Raw genomic sequence first — 26554 nt, forward strand, 5'->3', positions numbered from 1 at the left:
TCCACTCAGCGGAGTCCTGAAGGCCCCCCACGCTGCCTACTGTGAGAATAAAGGGGAGTTGGGGGTCCACTCGGCGGTGTCCTGAAGGCTCCCATGCTGCCTACTGTGAGAATGAAGGGGAGTTAGGGGTCCACTCAGCAGTCCTGAAGGCCCCCACACTGCCTACTGTGAGGTGAGCCGAGGGTCCACTCGGCGGAGTCCTGAAGCCCCCCACGCTGCCTACTGTGAGAATGAAGGGGAATTGGGGGTCGACTCGGCGGAGTCCTGAAGGCTCCACGCTGCCTACTGTGAGAATGAAGGAGTTGGGGGTCCACTCGGCAGAGTCCTGAAGGGCCCCACGCTGCCTACCGTGAGAATGAAGGGGAGAGTTGGGGGTCCACTTGGCGGTGTCCTCAAGGCCCCCACGCTGCCTACTGTGAGAATGAAGGGGAGTTGGGGGTCCACTCGGCAGAGTCCTTAAGGCCCCGGCACTGCCTACTGTGAGAATGAAGGGGAGTTGGGGTTCACTCGGCAGAGTCCTGAAGGCCCCCACGCTGCCTACTGTGAGAATGAAGGGGAGTTGGGGTTCACTTGGTGGAGTCCTGAAGGCCCCCACGCTGCCTACTGTGAAAATGAAGGCGAGTTGGGGGTTCACTTGGTGGAGTCCTGAAGGCCCCCATGCTGCCTACTGTGAGAATGAAGGGGAGTTGGGGTTCACTTGGTGGAGTCCTGAAGGCCCCCACGCTGCCTACTGTGAGAATGAAGGCGAGTTGGGGGTTCACTTGGTGGAGTCCTGAAGGCCCCCACGCTGCCTACTGTGAGAATGAAGGGGAGAGTTGGGGGTCCACTTGGCGGTGTCCTCAAGGCCCCCACGCTGCCTACTGTGAGAATGAAGGAATTGGGGGTCCACTCGGCGGAGTCCTGAAGGCCCCCATGCTGCCTACTGTGAGAATGAAGGGGAGTTGGGGTTCACTTGGTGGAGTCCTGAAGGCCCCCACGCTGCCTACTGTGAAAATGAAGGCGAGTTGGGGGTTCACTTGGTGGAGTCCTGAAGGCCCCCACGCTGCCTACTGTGAGAATGAAGGGGAGAGTTGGGGGTCCACTTGGCAGTGCCCTCAAAGCCCCCACTCTGCCTACTGTGAGAATGAAGGGGAGAGTTGGGGGTCCACTTGGCGGTTTCCTCAAGGCCCCCACCCTGCCTGCTTTGAGAATGAAGAAGTTGGGGATCCACTCGGCAGAGTCCTGAAGGCCCCCACGCTGCCTACTGTGAGAATGAAAGTGAGTTGGGGGTTCACTCGGCAGAGTCCTGAAGGCCCCCACGCTGCCTACTGTGAGAATGAAGGGGAGTTGGGGTTCACTCGGCGGAGTCCTGAAGGCCTCCACACTGCCTACTGTGAGAATGAAGGGGAGTTGGGGTTCACTTGGTGGAGTCCTGAAGGCCCCCACGCTGCCTACTGTGAAAATGAAGGCGAGTTGGGGTCCACTTGGCGGTGTCCTTAAGGCCCCCACGCTGCCTACTGTGAGAATGAAGGAGTTGGGGGTCCACTCGGCGGAGTCCTGAAGGCCCCCACACTGCATACTGTGAGAATGAAGGGGAGTTGGGGGTCCACTTGGCAGAGTGCTTAAGGCCCCGGCACTGCCTACTGTGAGAATGAAGGGGAGTTGGGGTTCACTTGGCAGAGTCCTGAAGGCCCCCACGCTGCCTGCTGTGAGAATGAAGGTGAGTTAGGGGTCCACTCGGCGGAGTCCTGAAGGCCCCCACGCTGCCTACTGTGAGAATGAAGGCGAGTTGGGGTTCACTCGGTGGAGTCCTGAAGGCCCCCACGCTGCCTACTGTGAAAATGAAGGCGAGTTGGGGGTTCACTCGGTGGAGTCCTGAAGGCCCCCACGCTGCCTACTGTGAGAATGAAGGGGAGAGTTGGGGGTCCACTTGGCAGTGCCCTCAAAGCCCCCACTCTGCCTACTGTGAGAATGAAGGGGAGAGTTGGGGGTCCACTTGGCGGTTTCCTCAAGGCCCCCACCCTGCCTGCTTTGAGAATGAAGAAGTTGGGGATCCACTCGGCGGAGTCCTGAAGGCCCCCACCCTGCCTGCTTTGAGAATGAAGAAGTTGGGGATCCACTCGGCGGAGTCCTGAAGGCCCCCACGCTGCCTACTGTGAGAATGAAAGTGAGTTGGGGGTTCACTCGGCAGAGTCCTGAAGGCCCCCACGCTGCCTACTGTGAGAATGAAGGGGAGTTGGGGTTCACTCGGCGGAGTCCTGAAGGCCTCCACACTGCCTACTGTGAGAATGAAGGGGAGTTGGGGTTCACTTGGTGGAGTCCTGAAGGCCCCCACGCTGCCTACTGTGAAAATGAAGGCGAGTTGGGGTCCACTTGGCGGTGTCCTTAAGGCCCCCACGCTGCCTACTGTGAGAATGAAGGAGTTGGGGGTCCACTCGGCGGAGTCCTGAAGGCCCCCACACTGCATACTGTGAGAATGAAGGGGAGTTGGGGGTCCACTTGGCAGAGTGCTTAAGGCCCCGGCACTGCCTACTGTGAGAATGAAGGGGAGTTGGGGTACACTTGGCAGAGTCCTGAAGGCCCCCACGCTGCCTGCTGTGAGAATGAAGGTGAGTTAGGGGTCCACTCGGCGGAGTCCTGAAGGCCCCCACGCTGCCTACTGTGAGAATGAAGGCGAGTTGGGGGTTCACTCGGCGGAGTCCTAAAGGCCCCCACGCTGCCTACTGTGAGAATGAAGGGGAGTTGGGGTTCACTCGGTGGAGTCCTGAAGGCCCCCACGCTGCCTACTGTGAAAATGAAGGCGAGTTGGGGGTTCACTCGGTGGAGTCCTGAAGGCCCCCACGCTGCCTACTGTGAGAATGAAGGGGAGAGTTGGGGGTCCACTTGGCAGTGCCCTCAAAGCCCCCACGCTGCCTACTGTGAGAATAAAGGGGAGAGTTGGGGGTCCACTTGGCGGTGTCCTCAAGGCCCCCACGCTGCCTTCTTTGAGAATGAAGGAGTTGGGGATCCACTCGGCGGAGTCCTGAAGGCCCCCACGCTGCCTACTGTGAGAATGAAAGTGAGTTGGGGGTTCACTCGGCAGAGTCCTGAAGGCCCCCACGCTGCCTACTGTGAGAATGAAGGGGAGTTGGGGTTCACTCGGCGGAGTCCTGAAGGCCTCCACACTGCCTACTGTGAGAATGAAGGGGAGTTGGGGGTCCACTCAGCGGAGTCCTGAAAGCCCCGACACGGCTTACTGTGAGAATGAAGGGGAGTGTGGGGTCCACTCAGCGGAGTGCTGAAGGCCCCCACGCTGCCTACTGTGAGAATGAAGGGGAGTTGGGGGTCCACTCACTGGAGTCCAGAAGGCCCCCAATCTGCCTACTGTGAGAATGAAGGGGAGTTGGGGTCCACTCTGCGGTGTCCTGAAGGCCCCCAATCTGCCTACTGTGAAAATGAAGGGGAGTTGGGGGTCCACTCGGCGGAGTCCTGAAAGCCCCGACGCTGCCTATTGTGAGAATGAAGGGGAGTTGGGGGTCCACTCGGCGGAGTCCTGAAATATCACACGCTGCCTACTGTGAGAATGAAGGGGAGTTGGGGGTCCACTCGGCAGTGTTCTGAAGGCCCCCAAGCTGCCTACTGTGAGAACGAAAAGGAGTTGGGGGTCCACTCAGCGGAGTCCTGAAGGCCCCCATGCTGCCTACCATGAGAAAGAAGGGCAGTTGGGGGTCCACTTGGCGGAGTTTTAAAGGCCCCCATGCTGACCACCGTGAGAATGAAGGGGAGAGTTGAGGGTCCACTCGGCGGTGTCCTGAAGGCCCCCATGCTGCCTACCGTGAGAAAGAAGGGCAGTTGGGGGTCCACTCGGCGGTGTCCTGAAGGCCCCAAAGTTGCCTACCGTGAGAATGAAGGGGAGAGTTGGGGGACCACTCGGCAGAGTCCTGAAGGCCCCCATGCTGCCTACCGTGAGAATGACGGGAAGAGTTGGGGGTCCGCTCGGTGGTGTCCTGACAGCCCCCCACTCTGCATACCGTGAGAATGCCAGGAAGAGTTGGGGGTCCACTCAGTGGTGTTCTGAAGGCCCCCCCTAGACTTCCTGATGGAGGCGTTTAGGAGTAGGACCAGAGTTGGTCTGACGTGAAATGGGCTGGCGATTCGAAAATTGTCGTACTGTAGAGGGAGAGGCCGGAAGCATAGTCAAAGGAGAGCGGAGGTCAGACAAATCGAAGGAGTCGGTGGAAGCCCCAGTACCTGAAGTGGGTGAGGAAACAGCACCAGCAAGAGGTACAGGGGCATCAGGAGTGTCCGAAGAGTGGTCAAAAAACAAGGCAGGTCAGAATGGGGTGCGGTATCAAGAAGGGGCCCGGGGGTAGTAGGTTCATGGACTGGGTTCTCCATGGTTAGGGTACTCCTTTGCTTTTTGTTTTTAAGAAAAAAAAAGAAAATAATAATAAAAGAAAATAAAAAAGGGGGGAGCGGGGAGGAATAGGTCCCAGGAGGAGGACCTCAGCACCGCTAGTAGCGCAGATGCAGCATGGAACCCGTGCCATACCCTACCCTTCATGCCAGTAAACCGGCAATCCGTGATAGCAACCTTACATCTGCCGAGCTACCTCAGTGGACAAAAGAGAGGACGGCTGGATATCCGCCACAAAGCATACTTCCTTCAGCCACCATCCCCGGAATCCGAAAGGTGGCTTCCAAAGATACACCCGTTGCCCGAAAGACACCCAAAGCCACACTCTGGGATACCGGAGAGGGATCGGGACATCCCCAGGCGATCCAGATTCCACGGCAAACTACGCCACCACCAAGAACCTCAACGGAATGGGATGGACCCAAGTACCCTTTCCCCTACCTAGGAACTAGCGCACCTGTGGGAGAAATCCCAAAGGCCAAAAAGAGGAATTAACAATAGAGAAAACGAGGAGAGCAATACTGAAAATAAGGCTCTAATAGGGTTCTTGTAAATGATATACGTATAAATGAAATATTTAATTTTAGAAGTGGCTTTTTATATGTTAAAATTAACTAACTTGGTAGAATGTTTCATTATGAATTTAAAAAAATGTGGAATGGCTAAGGAATGTAAGCATTGGAGGTACGATGGCAAAGAAGAAATACCATTATAGTAAGTGTTTTAAAGGGAAAATAAGCTATATACGTATATGAATGAAATGACACTAAAATATGAGAAATCATACATCTATACATCAATAACAACACTGCACTAGCCAAGGAATCGAACCTATGCTGTTTTGGTGTACACCAGAAGTGTTTACTGGGGAATATTAAAATGGTATTCAGTACTGACAGTTCGATAAGTAAGACACATGTGCAACAGTTAAGCATCTTTATTCCGATACGTTTCGCCTTCACAGTAGGCTTCTTCAGACTAGCACAGAAGAGTTAGCAGAATCAGTAGAGATGTGAAGACGACGTAATTAGTCAATCACCTTTGAAGACGTGGTTTTGAAGTGGTTAGTCCCTCAGCCTGAAGAAGAGTTGTTCCATAGTCTGAAACAATGTGAAGTTAAAACAAAAGTGGGGATGACAGCTAATAATATTTCCCTGTCATATCATGGTAAGTGAAAAACGCATGACGCTTTAGACCACTAGACCAATTGTGTGGTCTAGTGGTCTAAAGCATCATGCATTTTCACTCACCATAAGATGGGCCAAAACAGCAAGGGTTTGACTCCTTGACTAGTGCAGTGTTGTTACTGATCAATACCACTCATTTTGTGGGTACAATAATATACATATATATATACATGTATATACATGTACATACATGAATTGAAAGCAAAGCAAAATGTGGGAGACAAGTGAGGAAAAAGTGGTGAAGACAATATTAGCCACCTAGAAAGAAAAAAATGGGTGTAGAGCTATAAGAGAAGAAAGGTTCCTGTGAGGTTTGAAAAGCTAAGGAAGAAGCTGAAAAAATGTTTGAATAGAGTGGCTTGGAAAGTTTGGGAGCTACCCCTTTAATAGTTTCCTACTGACAGCAAGAAACAGAGATATGAATGGCTAGATAAGTATCTATAAACCTATATAATGAACCAGTCATTTCTAAAACTGAGACCTTGTACTAGCATTAAGGGAAAAAAGTTTGTAAACAATTATGCTTGAATGAATACAAAAAAAAAAAAAGTATTTATTGCATAGCGTTATCTTAAGGTACATCCAAACAAATGAAAACACATTCTTCTTAAAAACTCATCATTAAGACATGCATATTCATAGAGGTATTCATAAAGATTACATTGCATCCTTTCTGGTAATCACATTTGTAATTTATAGTAACATAAACAAGCTCTTTATGACCCCTATGAGTTTAATACTGTCTCCATGTATATAGTAACAATAAAAAGATTCACATACAAATACAAACATTTTATCTCAGCCACTGAGGATTCGAACCCACACTACCCATACCAAACCCAGGCTCAAGAAAACATGTTAGTAATACCATACCCAGACTAGGCATTTAGAGTGTGGGCTCCAATCCCTCATGCAAGTCAAGTTCAAATTTTTGTTTGTATTTCATTCATGGTTACAAAGTTATAGCATTTGGAATCTCTCACGAGGCTGGCATAATGTACTGGACAAGTTGAAATTAGCTTCGATAGATCAAACAGACCACATGAGTTCCCAAGTTTAGAATACCATGTGTAGGGAATCACTGGCAGAGTGGCTAGAGGCATTATATAATGAACAGATGCCACCAACATATAAAGGAACTTAAGACTTCACTGTACATTATGCCAATACAAATACAAACTACATTAAATGAGACAAGAAAGCATATACAAATTAATAAAGGAACTTCAGAGATCACTGTTATCATGCCAATGAAAACACAAAGTACATTAAACTGGAAAAAAAAAGCACACAAATTATACTGAGATATGACTAGGTTAATGGTTAATATTTGATTTTTTGAGCAGGGAAAATAAATATTTTTCACCTCCTGGCATAAGGTAGCTTAACTTTCTTAAACTCTAATAGTCAGTGGCATGTAATAAAACAAAATGCTAGGGTAAGCAAATATCACTTTCAGTCTTTTGATGAGAAACTTTGCTGCAAAATTCTGGCTTGCTCTAAAGATTGTGCAATAATTTGTTTTCAGCTGATAGAAGGGCAAAGCCATTGCAATCTGGTCTGACCCTTAGAATTTCAGGACAAAAGAATAAAGTTACAATACGTATCATTGCTGGAGCAATTCACCAAAAAATGTGACTGGACAGTGATCCAGGGCAGACCAAAATGTCATCATAGGATTCCTCTCCTAAGTGCAGATTTTTAGCAAATTCAGGAGTATGTTTTAATTTATTTCAAAGCATAGAAGCTATGCTCTACAAAAGCAGTCTTTGCTGGAACTATTAATTCACCAAGGCTACCCTACCTACTTCACTGTACACCTTTTTCAAAGTAACTTTATAAAACTCAAACCCACATAATAACTGTGTGTAAAAACTTTAAGACTCTTAATGAATTCCAATTTTCAAATCTGATATTAGCTTGGTTAAATATCATATCATATATATATATTTCTGTAATGTTGCTGGCAGTGATATACAGAGGAGTGGTAGAATGGGCACAGTGGTAGGTAGTAGTAGTACTGAGAGAGGGACAAGCTAGAGCTGTCCCTCCCTCAAGAGGGAGGGACAGATCAAATTCTTTTTAAGTGATGACAAATATTGTCGAGTAGAAGTTCTATCATTAGAAAATCTTTCAAGTTAGATTGATCTGAATCATCCTACTTACATAATTTTGGGAAAATTGCGTTAATCTAATTTTAATTAATAATTTTCATATTACATCTGGCAGTGGTACAGTATATCATTTTATCCAGCAAGAGGAAGGATGATGATACTGCAGATCCAATGTTACATATACCAAGAATTAATTTTCAACTATCAAAAACTGCCTAACAAGTTTCAAAAGTCTCGACTCATTTTACACCAAGTTTAAATCAAAGAAACAAAGATGCACACTGCTATATACGAGTAAATATTGTTAATGCGAATAAATGTGGTAATTCAGAATGGAAGAATTTTTATCTGGGGAGCAATGCTTACCCTGCACACCACTGCTAACAGTACTAGGAAGCAGCAATTTCACAACTGAAAATGCTTACACATTTTTGCCCTTTATTTACAAAGTTTCACAACTTCTATACAGTGGACCCTCGACTAACGATGGCATTGTCTAACATTAAATCCGACTAGCGATACATTTTAACACAAAATTTTGCCTCGACTAGCGCTAAAAAACTCGACCAACACGATTCGTTCCGTTCGAGACGCGTCCACTTTTTGCCTGAGCGCACCTGACTTGTCCCGTGGGTGCCAGTGTTTACAAGCCAGCCAGCCACTGCGGTCCCATCCAAACATACAATTGGAACATTTCATATCACAGCGTTTTTAGTGATTACACCTGCAAAATAAGTCACCATGGGCCCCAAGAAAGCTTCTAGTGCCAACCCTACAGCAAAAAGGGTGAGAATTACTATGGATATGATGAAAGAGATTAAGGAAATGTGTGCAATGTGGGTTGAAGTGCAAACCTTTATGGATGAAAATCACCCTCACACAGCTATTGCAAGCCGTACTGGTGACTATTACAATGACAATGTTGTGAACCACTCTAGACAAATAATAAAGGAATGGGAGGTACAGGCCTCTATGGACAGATATGTTGTGCGACAGAGGTCCAGTGACTCTCAAGCTGGTCCTAGTGGCATTAAAAGAAGAAGGGAAGTAACCCCAGAAAAGGACTTGACACCAAGTCCTAATGGCAGGGGATTCCCCTTCTAAACACTAACACCATCCACACTCTCCCCTCCTCCCATCCCATCAATCATCACCAGATCTTCAATAAAGGTGTCATGTAATTGTACATGTATTCTTCAGTTTGTGTATTAAAATTAATATTTCATGTGGTAAAAATTTTTTTTTTCAGTACTTTGGGGTGTCTTGCACGGATTAATTTGATTTCCATTATTTCTTAGGGGGAAAATTAACTCGACTAACGATAATTTCGACTAACGATGAGCTCTCAGGAACGGATTAATATCGTTGGTCGAGGGTCCACTGTAATTAAAAAACTGTTACCAATACTATGCAGACCTAGTAATGTCATTAGAGATATAAGCTAGTTTCATGTTGCTGATGGGAAGCAGACTGAAGATCTCCACAACGCCTTGCCTTTTGTAAACAGAGTCCAGAGGCTGAAAGAGAGGCGGAGGCCGGCCCACGACGTTTTCTGTCTTCTCCGCAATCCCCACTATTCAAAGTTAACCTGACCTGGTCATTCACAATCTGATCACTGTGTTGTGGTGTGATCATGTGACTGGTATCAACTGTATTCTCAGCAGGACAGATGTGTACATTATGAGAGTTTTCAATGACAGGCCCAGTAGCTACTTCTACACCTCGACGGTGGGACTCGCTACCTACAAGTTATAAAGCCTTTTAATGAGTGAAAAGTACTAAGTATCTTATTTAATCTTGACTCCATCTAGCTATGATCTAATATATAATTCATGCATCAAGCTACTGTATGCAATGTAAAAAATATATGAAAGCAAGGATGACAAGAAAGTTATTACCTTCTTAAAGTTACAATGAATTATTGCTACAATTAGAGAGCATTACCCATGTCCTTGTGTTTCTCCATAAACTATATCACAAATTTAAGTGAGGAACATTACATTCGGCAATTAATCACGTCTAACCTAGAGAACCTGAGAGAGAGTTGTTGGATGATCGGGATGAGGGTCTTGTGAATGATGAAGAGCGACTGTCCTTGTTGGAACGTGCAGAGCTACTTCGTTCAACTTCGCTTTCATTATTTCTTCCATTTTCCAATTTTTCCACCTGAAAAAATAGAAATTATGATCATTGTTCTGAGGACTGGAACTAGTTTAGAGACAAATTACTGGTGTCCGTTACTTTATGGAAAGGATGCATTCCAGACCTATGACAGCTATACTATCCTCAATCAGGCCATCAACTCTTCATTCTGCAAAAGTGTCGTCTTGAATATGTTTGGCAAACCACACTAATTGCATACAGAATTAACAACAGAGAATTCTCATCTGAACTGTCATATCTGCACACCACTACAAAAATGGTGATATGTGAATGATGATGAAAGTGTTAAATGATAGTGAAAGTGCTTCTTTTTTGGGTCACCCTGCCTCAGTGGGAGACAGCCAGTGTGTTGAAAACAAATTATTACTTATTAGTTAGGCCTACATTGGAAATACTGTAAATAAATGCAAGGAAAACTAATTTCTAGGAAAGGATAGTGAGCATTTTCAGAGAATCTATTTAAAAATAATTATTTCAGTCTTCAGCATACTGTGAATTACTGTTTAAACAAAAATAGGCACAGAAATAGCATGATAGATACAATAGGTTTTTCTCCTTTTTCTAAATAGCTCTTGTTCTTCTTTATTTCTTTCAACTGTCCATGGGGAAGTGGAAAAGAATCTTTCCTCCGTAAGCCATGCGTGTCGTATGAGGCGACTAAAATGCCGGGAGCAATGAGTTAGTAACCCCTTCTCCTGTAAACATTTACTCAAAAAGAGAAGAAGAAAAACTTTATAAAACTGGGATGCTTAAACGTGCGTGGATGTAGTGCGGATGACAAGAAACAGATGATTGCTGATGTTATGAATGAAAAGAAGTTGGATGTCCTGGCCCTAAGCGAAACAAATCTGAAGGGGGTAGGGGAGTTTCGGTGGGGGGAAATAAATGGGATTAAATCTGGGGTATCTGAGAGAGTTAGAGCTAAGGAAGGGGTAGCAATAATGTTGAAGGATCAGTTATGGAAGGAGAAAAGAGAATATGAATGTGTAAATTCAAGGATTATGTAGATTAAAGTAAAGGTTGGATGCAAAAAGTGGGTCATAATAAGTGTGTATGCACCTGGAGAAGAGTGGAATGTAAAGGAGAGAGATTTTGGGAGATGTTAAGTGAATGTATAGGAACCTTTGAACCAAGTGAGAGAGTAATTGTGGTAGGGGACCTGAATGCTAAAGTAGGAGAAACTTTTAGAGTGGGTGTGGTAGGTAAGTTTGGGGTGCCAGGTGTAAATGATAATGGGAGCCCTTTGATTGAACTTTGTATAGAAAGGGGTTTAGTTATAGGTAATACACATTTTAAGAAAAAGAGGATAAATAAGTATACAGGATATGATGTAGGGCAAAATGACAGTAGTTCGTTGGATTATGTATTGGTAGATAAGACTGTTGAGTAGAGTTCAGGATGTACATGTTTATAGAGGGGTCACAGATATATCAGATCACTTTTTAGTTGTAGCTACACTGAGAGTAAAAGGTAGATGGGATACAAGGCGAATAGAAGCATCAGGGAAGAGAGAGGTGAAGGTTTATAAACTAAAAGAGGAGGCAGTTAGGGTAAGATATAAACAGCTATTGGAGGATAGATGGGCTAATGAGAGTATAGGCAATGGGGTCGAAGAGGTATGGGGTAGGTTTAAAAATGTAGTGTTAGAGTGTTCAGCAGAAGTTTGTGGTTACAGGAAAGTGGGTGTGGGAGGGAAGAGGAGCGATTGGTGGAATGATGATATAAAGAGAGTAGTAAGGGAGAAAAAGTTAGCATATGAGAAGTTTTTACAAAGTAGAAGTGATGCAAGGAGGGAAGAGTATATGGAGAAAGAGAGGTTAAGAGAGTGGTGAAGCAATGTAAAAAGAGAGCAAAGGAGAGAGTGGGTGAGATGTTATCAACAAATTTTGTTGAAAAAAAGAAAAAGTTTTGAAGTGAGATTAACAAGTTAATGAAGCCTAGAGAACAAATGGATTTGTCAGTTAAAAATAGGAGAGGAGAGTTATTAAATGGAGAGTTACAGGTATCGGGAAGATGGAGGGAATATTTTGAAGAATTGTTAAATGTTGATGAAGATAGGGAAGCTGTGATTTTGTGTATAGGGCAAGGAGGAATAACATCTTGTAGGAGTGAGGAAGAGCCAGTTGTGAGTGTGAGGGAAGTTCGTGAGGCAGTAGGCAAAATGAAAGGGGGTAAGGCAGCTGGGATTGATGGGATGAAGATAGAAATGATAAAAGCAGGTGGGGATATAGTTTTGGAGTGGTTGGTGCTATTATTTAAATAAATGTATGGAAGAGGGTAAGGTACCTAGGGATTGGCAGAGAGCATGCATAGTTCCTTTGTATAAAGGCAAAGGGGATAAAAGAGAGTGCAAAAACTATACGGGGATAAGTCTGTTGAGTATACTACCTGGTAAAGTGTATGGTAGAGTTATTATTGAAAGAATTAAGAGTAAGACTGAGAATAGGATAGCAGATGAACAAGGAGGCTTTATGAAAGGTAGGGGGGTGTGTGGACCAGGTGTTTACAGTGAAACATATAAGTGAACAGTATTTAGATAAGGCTAATGAGGGTTTTGTGGCATTTATGGATTTGGAAAAGGCATATGATACGGTGGGTAGGGGTGCAATGTGGCAGATGTTGCAGGTGTATGGTACAGGAGGTAGGTTACTGAAAGCAGTGAAGAGTTTTTACGAGGATAGTGAGGCTCAAGTTAGAGTATGTTGGAAAGAGGGAGATTATTTCCCAGTAAAAGTAGGCCTTAGACAAGGATGTGTGATGTCACCGTGGTTGTTTAATATATTTGTAGATGGGGTTGTAAGAGAAGTAAATGTGAGGGTCTTGGCAAGAGGCGTGGAGTTAAAAGATAAAGACTCACACATAAAGTGGGAGTTGTCACAGTTGCTCTTTGCTCATGACACTGTGCTCTTGGGAGATTCTGAAGAGAAGTTGCAGAGGTTGGTGGATGAATTTGGTAGGGTATGTAAAAGAAGAAAATTAAAAGTGAATACAGGAAAGAGTAAGGTTATGAGGATAACAAAAAGATTAGGTGATGAAAGATTGGATATCAGATTGGAGGGAGAGAGTATGGAGGAGGTGAATGTATTCAGATATTTGGGAGTGGACCTGTCAGCGGATGGGTCTATGAAAGATGAGGTAAATCATAGTATTGATGAGGGAAAAAGGGTGAGCGGTTCACTTAAGAGTCTGTGGAGACAAAGAACTTTGTCCTTGGAGGCAAAGAGGGGAATGTATGAGAGTATAGTTTTACCAACGCTCTTATATGGGTGTGAAGCATGGGTGATGAATGTTGCAGCAAGAAGGCTGGAGGCAGTGGAGATGTCATGTCTGAGGGCAATGTGTGGTGTAAATGTAATGCAGAGAATTCGTAGTTTGGAAGTTAAGAGGAGGTGCGGGATTGCCAAAACTGTTGTCCAGAGGGCTGAGGAAGGGTTGTTGAGGTGGTTCGGACATGTAGAGAGAATGGAGCGAAACAGAATGACTTCAAGAGTGTATCAGTCTGTAGTGGAAGGAAGGCGGGGTAGGGGTCGGCCTAGGAAAGGTTGGATGGAGGGGGTAAAGGAGGTTTTGTGTGCGAGGGGCTTGGACTTCCAGCGGGCATGCGTGAGCATGTTTGATAGTGAACTGAGACAAATGGTTTTTAATTCTTGACATGCTGTTGGAGTGTGAGCAAAGTAACATTTATGAAGGGATTCAGGGAAACTGGCAGGCCAGACTTGAGTCCTGGAGATGGGAAGTACAGTGTCTGCACTTTGAAGGAGGGGTGTTAATGTTGCGGTTTAAAAACTGTAGTGTAAAGCACCCTTCTGGCAAGACAGTGATGGAGTGAATGATCGTGAAAGTTTTTCTTTTTTGGGCCACCCTGCCTTGGTGGGAATCAGCCAGTGTGTTAACAAAAAATAATAATAATAATATAAAGTGCTACCTCGAGTTTTGAACAGTTCCCAACTCGAACAATTATGTAAGTGTATTTTTTAAAGTGCTTTTATGAGTGTAATTTTGGGGGTCTGAAACGGACTAATCTAATGTACATTATCTCTTATGGGAACAAATTCGTTCAGTAACGGCATTCGAACAGCCTTCTGGAACGAATTATGACAAACTCGAGATACCACTATATCTCATTTTGGTTACATGCCAGTATCCTTGTACCATACGTGAAAGTGGTCAGCAATGACTGGACTAATAGAGCTGTAGCCTGCTCTGTTTTTGTGAAAATTTCCTTACACCTTACTGAGGTCTATGTACACGTAATCATATTCTTCATCATGGTCTATTTCCCTATAAACCTTAGAATTTGGGTACTTGTGACTCAGCTGATACCAGGATCTGTTTGCACAGTGAAGGACCTGGGTTTGATCTCCAGATGAGTTGAAATGTTAGGCATGTTTCTGTACACCTACTGTCCTTGTTCACCTAGCAATAAGTAGGTACCCTGGTGTTAACAGACTGGTGTGGGTCACATCCTGGGGGAGAGGATTAAAGGACCCCAACAGAAATAAGTCAGTCTGATGACATGAGTTTATTGGACTATCCTGAGTTACTAACCCTCCATGTTAAGAAGTCAAACAAAATCTTTTATCCTACAATTGATGCAAGTGTGATAGGGCCTCGGTTTCAGATTATAGCCCAATCTCCCACCTGGTAAATGGGCATCACATTTGTCATTTTTCACTTATCCATTATGATACCAGTTTTCATCGATCTGTTGATAAGACTAGCTAATGTTCAGCAAAGATTCCCTTGCAAACAGCTTTTCAGGGCCCAGTTACTTGTTTAAAATATTATTATTTAAGGGAGCAAGTGGCTAGTAACCCCTTCTGCATATATTACTAAATTTAAAAAGAGAAACTTTCATTTTTCTTTTTTGGTCACCCTGCTTTGGTGGGATGTGTTCGGTTGGATGGAAAACAAAAATTATTCTTTTATTTCTACAAGCATTCTTTTATTTCTACAAGCACATAATACAACTATTTCACACCTAGCTGACATCCTTGGCATACTATATAGCAAGTCCCTGATTATGCAGAGCATATCAGGCAATTTAGGTCAATCTTGTTCCCCAGGATGAGATCCACAACAATATAACACCCAGGTACCTACTTCCTGCTACATGAACAGGGGCAGCAGGTGTAAGGAAACATGCCCAACATTTCACTCATGCCATAATCGACACTAAAAAACTCAGTGTGTGAAACGAGTATGCTATCAACAAAGGCATTAGTATCGTCTAATTGTCTGAGGACCATGTCACAAGTGACTTTGATCTTTTATTATTTGTTTTTATTTTGACTTATATAATTACTGATTTCCTAGGTAGTAGGTTGGTAGACAGCAACTGCCCAGGGAGTTACTACAGTCTTACCAGGGGAGTGTAAAACAAAAGCCTGTAATTGTTTTACATGATGGCAGGATTGCTGGTGTCTTTTTTGTCTCATAAACATACAAGATTTCAGGTATGTCTTGTTACTTCTACTTACACTTAGGTCACACTACACATGCATATACAGTGGTAGCCCGAGTTTCATACATAATTCGTTCCAGAAGGCTGTTCGAGTGCTGTTACCGAACGAATTTGTTCCTAAAAGGAATAATGTAAATTAGATTAGTCTGTTTCAGACCCCCAAAAATACACTTACAAAAGCACTTACAATAATACACTTACATAACTGTTAGAGTTGGGAGCAGTACGAAACTTGAGGTACCACTGTACAAGCATACATGTCCACACCCTTATGGGTTTTCTTCTATTTTCTTACTAGTTCTTGTTCTTATTTCCTATCTCCATGGGGAAGTGGAACAGAATCCTTCCTCTGTAATCCTTCCTCTGTAAGGTATGCATGCCATAAGAGGCGACTATAATGCCGGGAGCAAGGGGCTAGTAACCCCTTCTCCTGTATACATTACTAAAGTAAAAAAAGAGAGACGTTTGTTTTTCTTTATGGGTCGCCCTGCTTCAGTGGGATATGGCCGGTTTGTTGAAAGAAGAATAATTACTGATTTCTGGGATTTCATGTTATACAACATGGTATCTTGGTACAGGAAAGGCCACCAACAACTCTACTCCTAACAAAGGTTTAGCATGACCTATTTCTACTAGTTAGCCACGCTCATCTATGACCTCATCTCCAAGCTTCTACACCTCATTTCTGGGATTTCATTTGCATTCTTTTGTATAAAAACAAAAAGGACGTAAGTAAAGAAAATGGTATACATTTCTTTGTCACTAACAGTTGCCCTGATTTACAGTTAAGTGTGTCTTTACTGCACTTTTATTCCTATATACCTGAATAAAACCTTTTGAGTTGGGAGTATCTGATTTCCTCGCAACCTTAATTTCATACTGTCTTTTGGTTATCTTTATTTTTTTACTTCTCTTTTAAATTGAATATTTGCTTAATAAAGTGACCACTTTGCATTTGCCTGTAAAATGCCCACTACAGTATATATGTTATTTACAAATATTATAAGAACAAATGAAAAAGAACAAAAATAGATTAATGACTCAACTAGTGCAAATAAAAAAATTAACCTTCTATCACAACATTAAGTTTAAAGATCATGCAAAAGAAAATGTCATCACATAATGCTAAATAAAGTGTAGATTAAACTCACTGATTTATCTATGGCCCTAAACTGCCATAGCCAGCGATAATTATACAGGAATTGGCGATGGTCAAAGCGATGATCATCAGGGGAGTAAGTCTCGGCATGGTATGCTGGAGTTAACACAGTCATCTTGTGACGATTAATGCTATAATACCGGAAGAAAAGCTTAACCTTTTCTGCAACCTGAAAAATAAAGAATGCTTTGAAGTATATTTCTGATTTATGTTCTGGACTTACGATATTGGCACTTTGGAACCAATTAATTACTTATGAAAGGTGATTTACAGCTGCTGTAAAATCATTGCAAATACTCCAACTGATATCTTTTTTTTTAAACACCAGCCGTTTCCCACTGAGGCAGGGTGACCTGTAAAAGAAGAAACAAAAGCTTTTCTTTATTTCACATTTAGTACTTTATACAAGAGAAGGGGTTAGTAGCTCCTTGCTCCTGGGCATTTCGGTTGCCTTTCATGAGACACTTGGCTTATGAAGGAAGAATTCTTCTCCACTTTCCCACAGAGATCAAACTGACTTTTTTTTTTTTTAACACGTCAACCGTCTCCCACCATGGCAGGTGACCCAAAAATAGAAACACTTTCACCATCATTCACACAATCACTGTCTCTGCAGAAGTGCTCAGATATAACAGTTAAGCTGTCACTCCAAACAGCCAATATCCCCAACCCCTTCCTTAAAGTGCAGGCACTGTGCTTCCCACCTCCAGGACTTGAGTCTGGCTAACCAGTTTCTCTGAATCCCTTCACAAAATATTATCTTGCTCACACTCCAACAGCTTGTTAAGTCCCAAAAAGCATTCGTCTCCATTCACTCCTATTTAACACACTCTCAAATGCCTGCTGCATGTCTAAGCCCCCTTACACAGAAAATCTCTTTTACTCTCTCCCTCCATCCTTTCCTTGGATGATCCGTACCCCTCTTCCCCTCCAAGTCATCCTATTTTGCTCCAACCTCTCTAAATGACCAAACCACTTCAACTACCCCTCTTCAACCCTCTGAATAATACTTTTAGTAACTCCACACCTCCTCCTAATTTCCACATTATGAATTCTCTGCATATTTACACCACACATTGCCCTTAGACACAACATCCCCACTGCCTCCAGCCACCTCCTTGCTGCAGCATTCACAGCCCATGCTTCATATCCATTTAAGAGTGTTGGTACCACTGAACTCTCATACATTTCCTTCTTAATAACATTTGTTTTTGTCTCCACTGATACCTCAATGCCCCACTCACCTTTTTGGCTTCATCAATTCTATGGTTTACTTCATCCTTCATAAATCCATCTGCTGACAATTCTACCCCAAAATATCTGAGCACATTCGCTTCTTCCATACTCTTTCCCTTCAATGTGATATCCAATTTTTCTTTATCTAACTCATTTGATACCCTCATCACCTTACTCTTATCTATGTTCACTTTCAACTTACTTTGTTCCTCTACACACCCTCCCAAACTCCTCCACTAACCTGAAATTGCAATAAATAATTTTTTCAGTTGTTTCTTCACCAAGAGCATGCATAGATTTGCATAGATTGTGCATGTTCATTTTAAAGATATACTGTACAATAAAGAGTTTACATTTGTCTGGTAGGGATTGATCAAAAACTATAATTTTATATTTGTGAGTTTCTTTGAGTTGAATTTTAAATGCAGTACGTTTTCCTCTTATTCTTTACCAAACATACATTCACACTTTGTATGTGTTCATTTTATGCATGTATCAAGATTCACATTTGTTAGATAGAGACTGCTGAAGACTAGAAATTTAATACAGCACTATCTGTAATTCTGCTAAGGCTGAATTACTAATATTGATTTTTCCTTGAATAACTTTCTACCAAATGCATTGGTGTTTTGAGTGCAGTGAGGCCCCAACCTATGAAGTTCTGAGTTCTGAGGTTTCACACTCACATTCTGGAACCATTTAATACTTGTACATAGATCAATATCAGGACAACTATATTTATCATCGTCTTAAGGATGAATTATACAGTAACTAATAAATTTTTCTGGGTTAGTTTTTACCAAATGTGTTCAAACTTGTGTATGTACATTTGATGCATATACAAACATACTGTTTGTCCAAGACCAAATTTTGTATGGAAGACAGTGCCCCTTGCCATACTGTCAAAGACAAAGAATTGCTTAAATTATCGTGACTAGCCTGGAAACTCGCTGAACCTTAATCCGATGAGTTTAAACATAGCTACTACAGGTCCCCCTCAACATTCGCGTTTTCAACTTTCGTGGTCTTCACACATTCACGAACTTCCAGTCGTCAAATTCCCAGCAGCAAAATCATATTTAAGTTTCCCGCTACCCACATGTCCCAACTACCCTCCCTCTGACCCCCGCAACAGGCAGCCCCAGTGGAAATAGGTCACTCTGTCTGACTTTCTTGGCGTATCCTAGGTTCTCTACACATTTGCTGCTATGTATGATAATCTATGTAACTGTAATTGTGTATACCTGAATAAACTTACTTACTTAGCCACCCCGCTTGCCACTCACTCAAGTCATTCTCCAGCCAGTGATGCTGGCAGTGAAGACTTAGAATGCACACACTAGACTCATCATGCCATGCAGTTACACTCCATATATTCATGACTGCATATTGGAATGGCCATTCGGACAGGTATTGGATGGTGACATATGTTTACTCTTGAACACTGCAAAAAATCGAACATTTCTGCTGCTGCTACTGCTAAAAATAATAATAATAATAACAATAATAATAATAATAATTGGATATTGGACAGTGACCATTTGTTTACTCTTGAACACAGCAAAGAATCGAACATTTCTGCTACTGCTAATAATAATAATAATACGATAGAACTGAAGAAGGAAATTGAACAAAAATACGAGGGTTGAAGCAGTGGTGGAGGAAGTGGTTGAGGCATCGTGAGTCAGTGTGGCTTTGTTTATGCTGGGGTGAGCATTAGCCTCTTGCTCTTCCAAACATTTCACAATAATTCATTGTTTGGTGCTTGTTGATTGAGTGTGACTGCTACATAATTAACCATGGGCCCAAAGAAACTTGCTAGTGCCAGCCCTTTGGTAAAGAAATTGAAAAACACGACAGAATTGAAGAAAGAAATTGTACAAAAATACGAGGCAGTGTGCCGCAGTGGTTGAGGCAGTGGTATTTAACCCTTTCAGGGTCGAGAGGCCCTCTCCTAAACTCATTCTCAGGGTCGAAAATTTTTTGGAAAATTTTTTTTATTTTTTCTAATGAAATGATAGAGAAGCTTTTCCCGATCATAATGACACCAAAAGTATGAAATTTGATGGAAAACTTATGGAATTATGCTCTCGCAAAGTTAGCGGTCTCAACGATGTTTACGTATCGACGATTTCGCCATCTTTGAGCCCTATTTTTGGCCAATTCCAGTGTACTAATTGACAAAAATCATATCTATTTCACTAGAACTCCATTTTTTCTATCGAATGAGTACCACCCATTTACCGATTTCAACTAGCCAATAAAGGGTCCAGAATAAACAAGACAGATATTCCTGGCACTAAAATAACATTTTCTCTGTTCATTAGTCGCGTCCCCAGGCCCCTCTTACATCTCTTTTGCTTTCCACTTTGAATTTTTATTCTCATAAAAAATAGATTTACTGTTATGCAGACTACTGCATTAGTGTAGAAATGTTGTAGAAATGGTATAAATAATATCAGCACACTTGTGAAAGAATATTAGACTCGCCAATTAATGTGTATTGGACGCTTGGCATGATTTATTTACTTTTGAACTTCGGTAAAAATCTAACATTTCTGCTACTTTGAGCTCAATTTCAAGGTACTTTTCTTTATGAAACCAATCAAAATCATCTCAATTCCTGTAATATGTCTTTCATTCTATAAAATGAGACAAGGAAAACTAAAATACAACCATAAATACCATACGAAAATACACTGCAAAGTCACTGTTTTAAACCAAAAACATGGTCCGAGTTTTTTTTTCTCATTATGCACTGTGTGCTGCAGGATTTTTTTTATACTGTGCACACTGACCACATAGACCCATTCTTTCATATGTAGGCCTACCAGCTTTCTCTCACTAGATTTGAAGGCGCTAGAATTTAGGCGTACTAGTACATCAATAACCCTAGTGCGTAAGCCGTACTAGTATGTCAGAATCCCTGAAAGGGTTATTAACATACATGTTATTAAACCATAACATGTATGTATTTTTTTTTTCTTTTTTTTTCTCAACAAGTCAGCCATCTCCCACCGAGCCAGGGTAACCCAAAAAGAAAGAAAATCCCCAAAAAGAAAATACTTTCATCATCATTCAACACTTTCACCTCACTCACACATAATCACTGTTTTTGCAGAGGTGCCCAGAATACAACAGATTAGAAGTACATACAGTGGACCCCCGCCTTACAATATTAATCCATTCCTGAGACTCATTGTAAGCCGAAATTATCGTTAGCCGAATTAATTTTCCCCATAAGAAATAATGGAAATCAAATTAATCCGTGCAAGACACCCCAAAGTATGAAAAAAAAATTTTTTTTACCAAATGAAATGTTAATTTTAATACACACAAACTGAAGAAGACATGCACAATTACTACTCTACTAAGAATAGAATACATGACACTTACCTTTATTGAAGATCTGGTGATGATTGATGGGATGGGAGGAGGGAAGAGTGTGGAAGTTATTGTTTAGAAGGGGAATCCCCTTCCATTAGGACTTGAGGTAGCAAGTCCTTTTCTGGGGTTACTTCCCTTCTTCTTTTAATGCCACTAGGACCAGCTTGAGTCACTGGACCTCTGTCGCACAACAAATCTGTCCATAGAGCTCTGTACCTCCTGTTCCTTTAAGACTTTCCTAAAATGGGCCATAACATTGTCATTGTACAGGTTGCCAACACGGCTTGCAGTAGCTGTGTCAGGGTGATTTTCATCCGTAAAGGTTAGCAGTTCAACCCACTTTGCACACATTTCCTTAACCCTTTCAGGGTCCACAGGCCCTCTCAGAAACTTGTTCTCAGGGTCCCCCAAATTTAAGAAAAAAAAAATTATTTTTTTCTTATGAAAAGATAGATAATTTTTTCCCGATCATAATGACACCAAAAGTATGAAATTTGATGGAAAATTTATGGAATTATACTCTTGCGAAGTTAGCTGTCTCGACAATGTTTATGAATCGGCGATTTTGAGCACTTTGAGCTCTATTTTCGGCCAATTCCATTGTACTAGTCGACAAAAATCATAACTATTTCGCTAGAACTCCATTTTTTCTATCGAATGAGTACAAGAACCCACCAATTTACCGATTTCAACTATCCAATACAGTGGACAGAATTTAGCAATTTTGCCAATTTCACACAAATTTCAAAAGATGCCAATTTCCAAATAGGGTCCAGAATAAACAAGAAAGACATTCCTGGCACTAAAATAACATTTCCGGTGTTCATTAGTCATGTCCCCACGTCCGTCTTACATTCTTTTGCTTTCCATTTTGAATTTTTACTCTCACAAAAAATAGAAGATTTACTGTTATGCAGACTACTGCATTAGTGTAGAAATTGTATAAATAATATCAGCGCATGTGTGAAAGAATATTAGACTCACCAGTTGACATGTATTGGACTCTTAGCATGATTTGTTTACTTTTAAAGTTTGGTAAAAATCGAGCATTTCTGCTACTTTGAGCTCAATTTTAAGGTACTATTCATTGTAAAACCAGTCAAAATCATCTCAATTTCTGTAATATGTCTTTCATTCTATAAAATGAGACCAGGAAAACTAGAATACAATAATAAATACCATACGAAAATACAGTGCAAAGTCGCTGTTTTAATCCAAAAACACATTTTTTTTTTCTCATTACGCACTGTGTGCTGCAGGATTTTTTTTATACTGTGCACACTGGCCACATAGACCCATTCTTTCATATGTAGGCCTATCAGCTTTCTCTCACTAGATTTGAAGGTGCTAAAATTTATGCGTACTAGTACGTCATGGACACTGGTGCGTAAGCTGTACTAGTACGGTCGAAACCCTGAAAGGGTTAATCTTTGAAGTAGGCAACTTCCTCAATTTCTCTCTCCCCTCCTTTGAAGCAGTTTCCTCAGGTCTGGCCTCTTGCTGTTGAAGATGATCTTGCAGCTCATCAGTGGTTAGTTCTTCATTGTCCTCCTCCACCAACTCTTCCACATTCTCCCCACTAACCTCCAACCCCAAGGACTTCCCCAATGCCACAATGGATTCCACAACTGGCATACGCTTCTCAAGGTTAGCCCCAAACCCTTCAAAATCCCTTTCTTCTACACATTGTGGCCACAGTTTCTTCCAAGCAGAGTTCAAGGTCCTCTTAATCACTCCCTCCCAAGCCTTACCTATAAGGTTTACACAACTGATGACACTAAAGTGATCATTCCAAAACTCTTAGTCAATAGAGTGTCTTAGGTCACTTCAAAGCACTTTTGAAACACAGCATTTGTGTAGAGTTTTTTGAAGTTTGCAATGACCTGCTGGTCCATGGGCTGCAGGAGAGGAGTGGTATTAGGAGGCAAAAAGCTTGACCTTAATGAAGCTCATGTCCCCAGAAAGTCGCTCTGCCAAGTCTGAAGGATGACCAGGAGCATTGTCTAATACCAGCAGGCACTTAAGGTCCAACTTCTTTTCCATTAGGTAACTTTTCACAGTGGGGGCAAATGCATGGTGTAACTAGTCATAGAAAAAGTCCCTAGTGACCCATGCCTTACTGTTTGCCCTCCACCGCACACACAAATTAGCCTTGACGACATTGTTTTGCCTGAACGCTCTGGGAGTTTCAGAGTGATACACCAATAAAGGCTTCACTTTGCAATCACCGCTAGCATTAGCACACATCAAAAGAGTAAGCCTCTCTTTCATAGGCTTATGTCCTGGGAGTGCCTTTTCCTCCTGAGTAATGTAGGTCCTGCTTGGCATTTTCTTCCAAAACAGGCCTATTTCGTCTGTGATAATATGAAATGTGATAATATGAAATGTACCGAATGTATGCTTAGATGCGACCGCACTGACTGGCTTGAAAACACGGGCAGCTGAAGCCACACGTGGGACGCATCCCAGACAAATCATGTAAGGCGAGTTTTTTATCGTGAGGCGAGGCAAAATTTTTGCATTCAAATGCTTCGTATGGCGGATTTAACGTAACGCGATGTGTTCATAAGGCGGGGGGTCCACTGTACATATAAAAATACACAATATATCCTTCCAAACTGCCAATATCCCAAACCCATCCTTTAGAGTGCAGGCATTGTACTTCCCATTTCCAGGACTCGAGTCCGGTTATATTAAATAATCGGTTTCCTTGAATCACTTCACTAAATATTACCCTGCTCACACTCCAACAGCTTGTCAGGTCCCAAATACAATTCGTCTCCATTCACTTATATCTAACACACTCATGCACGCTTGCTGGAATTCCAAACCCCTAGCCCACAACACCTTCTTTACCCCCTCCCTCCAACATTTTCGAGGACGACCCCTACCCCTCATTCCTTCCCCTACAGATTTATACACTCTCCATGTCATCCTACTTTGATTCATTCTCTCTAAATGACCAAACCACCTCAACAACCCCACTTCAGCCCTCTAATACTTTTATTAACTCCACACCTCCTAATTTCCACACTTCAAATTCTCTGCATAATATTTACACCATACATTGCCCTTAAACAGGACATCTCCACCGCCTAAAACTGCCTCCTCGCTGCAGCATTTACAACCTAAGCTTCACACCCATATAAGAGTGTTGGTACCACTATACTTTCATACATTCCCTTCTTTGCCTCCATAGATAATGTTTTTTGTCTCCACATATACCTCAATGCACCACTCATCTTTTTTTTCTTCATCAATTCTATGGTTAACCTCATCCTTCATAAACCCATCTGCTGACACATCTACTCCCAAATATCTGAAAACATTCACTTCTTCCATACTCCTTCTCTCCAATTTGATATCCAATTTTTCTTTATCTAAATCACTTCATACCCTCATCACCTTATTCTTTTCTATGTTCACTTTCAACTTTCTACCTTTACACACCCTCCCAAACTCATCCACTAACCTTCGCAACTTTTTTTTACAATCTCCCATAAGCACAGTATCATCAGCAAAAAGTAACTGTGTCAACTCCCATTTTGTATTTGATTCCCCACAATTTAATCCCACCTCTCTCCTGAACACCCTAACATTTACTTCTTTTACAACCCCATCTATAAATATATTAAACAACCATGGTGACATTACACATCCCTGTCAAAGACCTACTTTTACCGGGAAGTAGTCTCCCTCTCTTCTACACACCCTAACCTGAGCCTCACTATCCTCATAAAAACTCTTTACAGCATTTAGTAACTTACTACCTATTCCATATACTAGCAACATCTGCCACATTGCTCCCCTATCCACTCTATCATTCTTTCTTTCTTTCAACACACCGGCTGTATCCCACCGAGGCGGGGTGGTGGCCCAAAAGGAAAAACAAAAGTTTCTCCTTTTACATTTAGTAATATATACAGGAGAAAAGGTTACTAGCCCCTTGCTCCCGGAATTTTAGTCGCCTCTTACAACACGCATGGCTTACGGAGGAAGAATTCTGTTTACTTCCCCATGGAGATAAGAGGAAATAAACAAGAATAAGAACTAGAAAGAAAATAGAAGAAAACCCAGAGGGGTGTGTATATATATGCTTGTACATGTATGTATAGGTAGTAGGTTGGTAGACAGCAACCACCCAGGGAGGTACTACCATCCTGCCAAGCGAGTGTAAAACGAAAGCCTGTAATTGTTTTACATGATGGTAGGATTGCTGGTGTCTTCTGTCTGTCTCATAAATATGCAAGATTACAGGCATGTCTTGTTACTTCTACTTACACTTAGGTCACACTACACATACATGTACACATTTATTTATACACACTCATCTGAGTTTTCTTTGATTTTATCTTAATAGTTCTTGGTCTTATTACTTTTCCTTTTATATCCATGGGGAAGTGGAATAAGAATCTTTCTTCCGTAAGCCATGCGTGTTGTAAAAGTCAACTAAAATGCCGGAAACAATGGGCTAGTAACCACTTTTCCTGTAAAGATTACTAAAAGGAATAAGAAGAAGAAAATTGTCAGTGGGAAGTCTGAATGTGCGTGGATGTTGTGCAAATGATAAGAAAGAGATGACTGTGGATGTTATGAATGAGAAGAAACTGGATGTCCTGGCTTTAAGTGAAACAAAGCTGAAGGGGGTGGGAGAGTTTCAATGGAGAGGAATAAATGGGATTAGGTCAGGGGTTTCAAATAGAGTTAGAGCTAAAGAAGGAGTAGCAATAAAGTTGAAGGATAAGCTATGGCAGGAAAAGAGGGACTACAAATGTATAAATTCAAGGATTATGTGGAGTAAAATAAAGATTGGATGTGAAAAGTGGGTTATAGTAAGCGTGTATGCACCTGGAGAAGAGAGAAGTGTAGAGGAGAGAGAGAGATTCTGGGAAATATTGAGTGAATGCATGGGGAGTTTTGAATCAAGTGTGAGAGTAATGGTGGTTGGGGATTTCAATGCTAAAGTGGGTAAAAATGTTATAGAGGGAGTAGTAGGTAAATTTGGGGTGCCAGGGGTAAATGTAAATGGGGAGCCTTTAATTGAGCTATGTGTAGAAAGAAATTTGGTAATAAGTAATACATATTTTATGAAAAAGAGGATAAATAAATATACAAGGTATGATGTAGCACGTAATGAAAGTAGTTTGTTAGATTATGTATTGGTGGATAAAAGGTTAATTAATGGGTAGGCTCCAGGATGTACATGTTTATAGAGGGGCAACTGATATATCAGATCATTATTTAGTTGTAGCTACAGTTAGAGTAAGAGATAGATGGGAAAAGAGGAAGGTGGCAACAACAAGTAAGAGGGAGGTGAAAGTGTATAAACTAAGGGAGGAGGAAGTTCGGGCGAGATATAAGCGACTATTGGCAGAAAGGTGGGCTAGTGCAAAGATGAGTAGTGGGGGGGTTGAAGAGGGTTGGAATATTTTTAAAAATGCAGTATTAGAATGTGGGGCAGAAGTTTGT

At 42.2% G+C, this 26554-nt stretch overlaps 1 protein-coding gene and 1 long non-coding RNA gene across 5 annotated transcripts in view; one reads left to right on the forward strand and one right to left on the reverse strand.

The window, feature by feature from the left end:
* Positions 1 to 26554, forward strand: part of LOC138854064 (uncharacterized) — a 286615-nt gene that overhangs the window by 225539 nt on the left and 34522 nt on the right. The gene's annotated exons all lie outside the window — the stretch shown is intronic.
* Positions 4956 to 26554, reverse strand: part of Nadsyn (NAD synthetase) — a 110041-nt gene continuing 88442 nt past the window's right edge. For 2 of the 4 annotated variants that reach the window (XM_070094806.1, XM_070094807.1), the window contains exons 13-15: positions 16455 to 16631; positions 9701 to 9842; positions 5486 to 9418 (exon numbers count right to left, since the gene is read on the reverse strand). In XM_070094806.1, the coding sequence (XP_069950907.1) occupies positions 9105 to 9418; positions 9701 to 9842; positions 16455 to 16631 (633 nt within the window). In that variant the 3' untranslated portion in view covers positions 5486 to 9104. The other 2 variants (XM_070094808.1, XM_070094809.1) reach the window with 2 other exon arrangements.

Source organism: Cherax quadricarinatus, chromosome 48, assembly GCF_038502225.1.
Source record: "Cherax quadricarinatus isolate ZL_2023a chromosome 48, ASM3850222v1, whole genome shotgun sequence".
Classification (NCBI taxonomy): Eukaryota; Metazoa; Arthropoda; class Malacostraca; order Decapoda; family Parastacidae; genus Cherax; species Cherax quadricarinatus.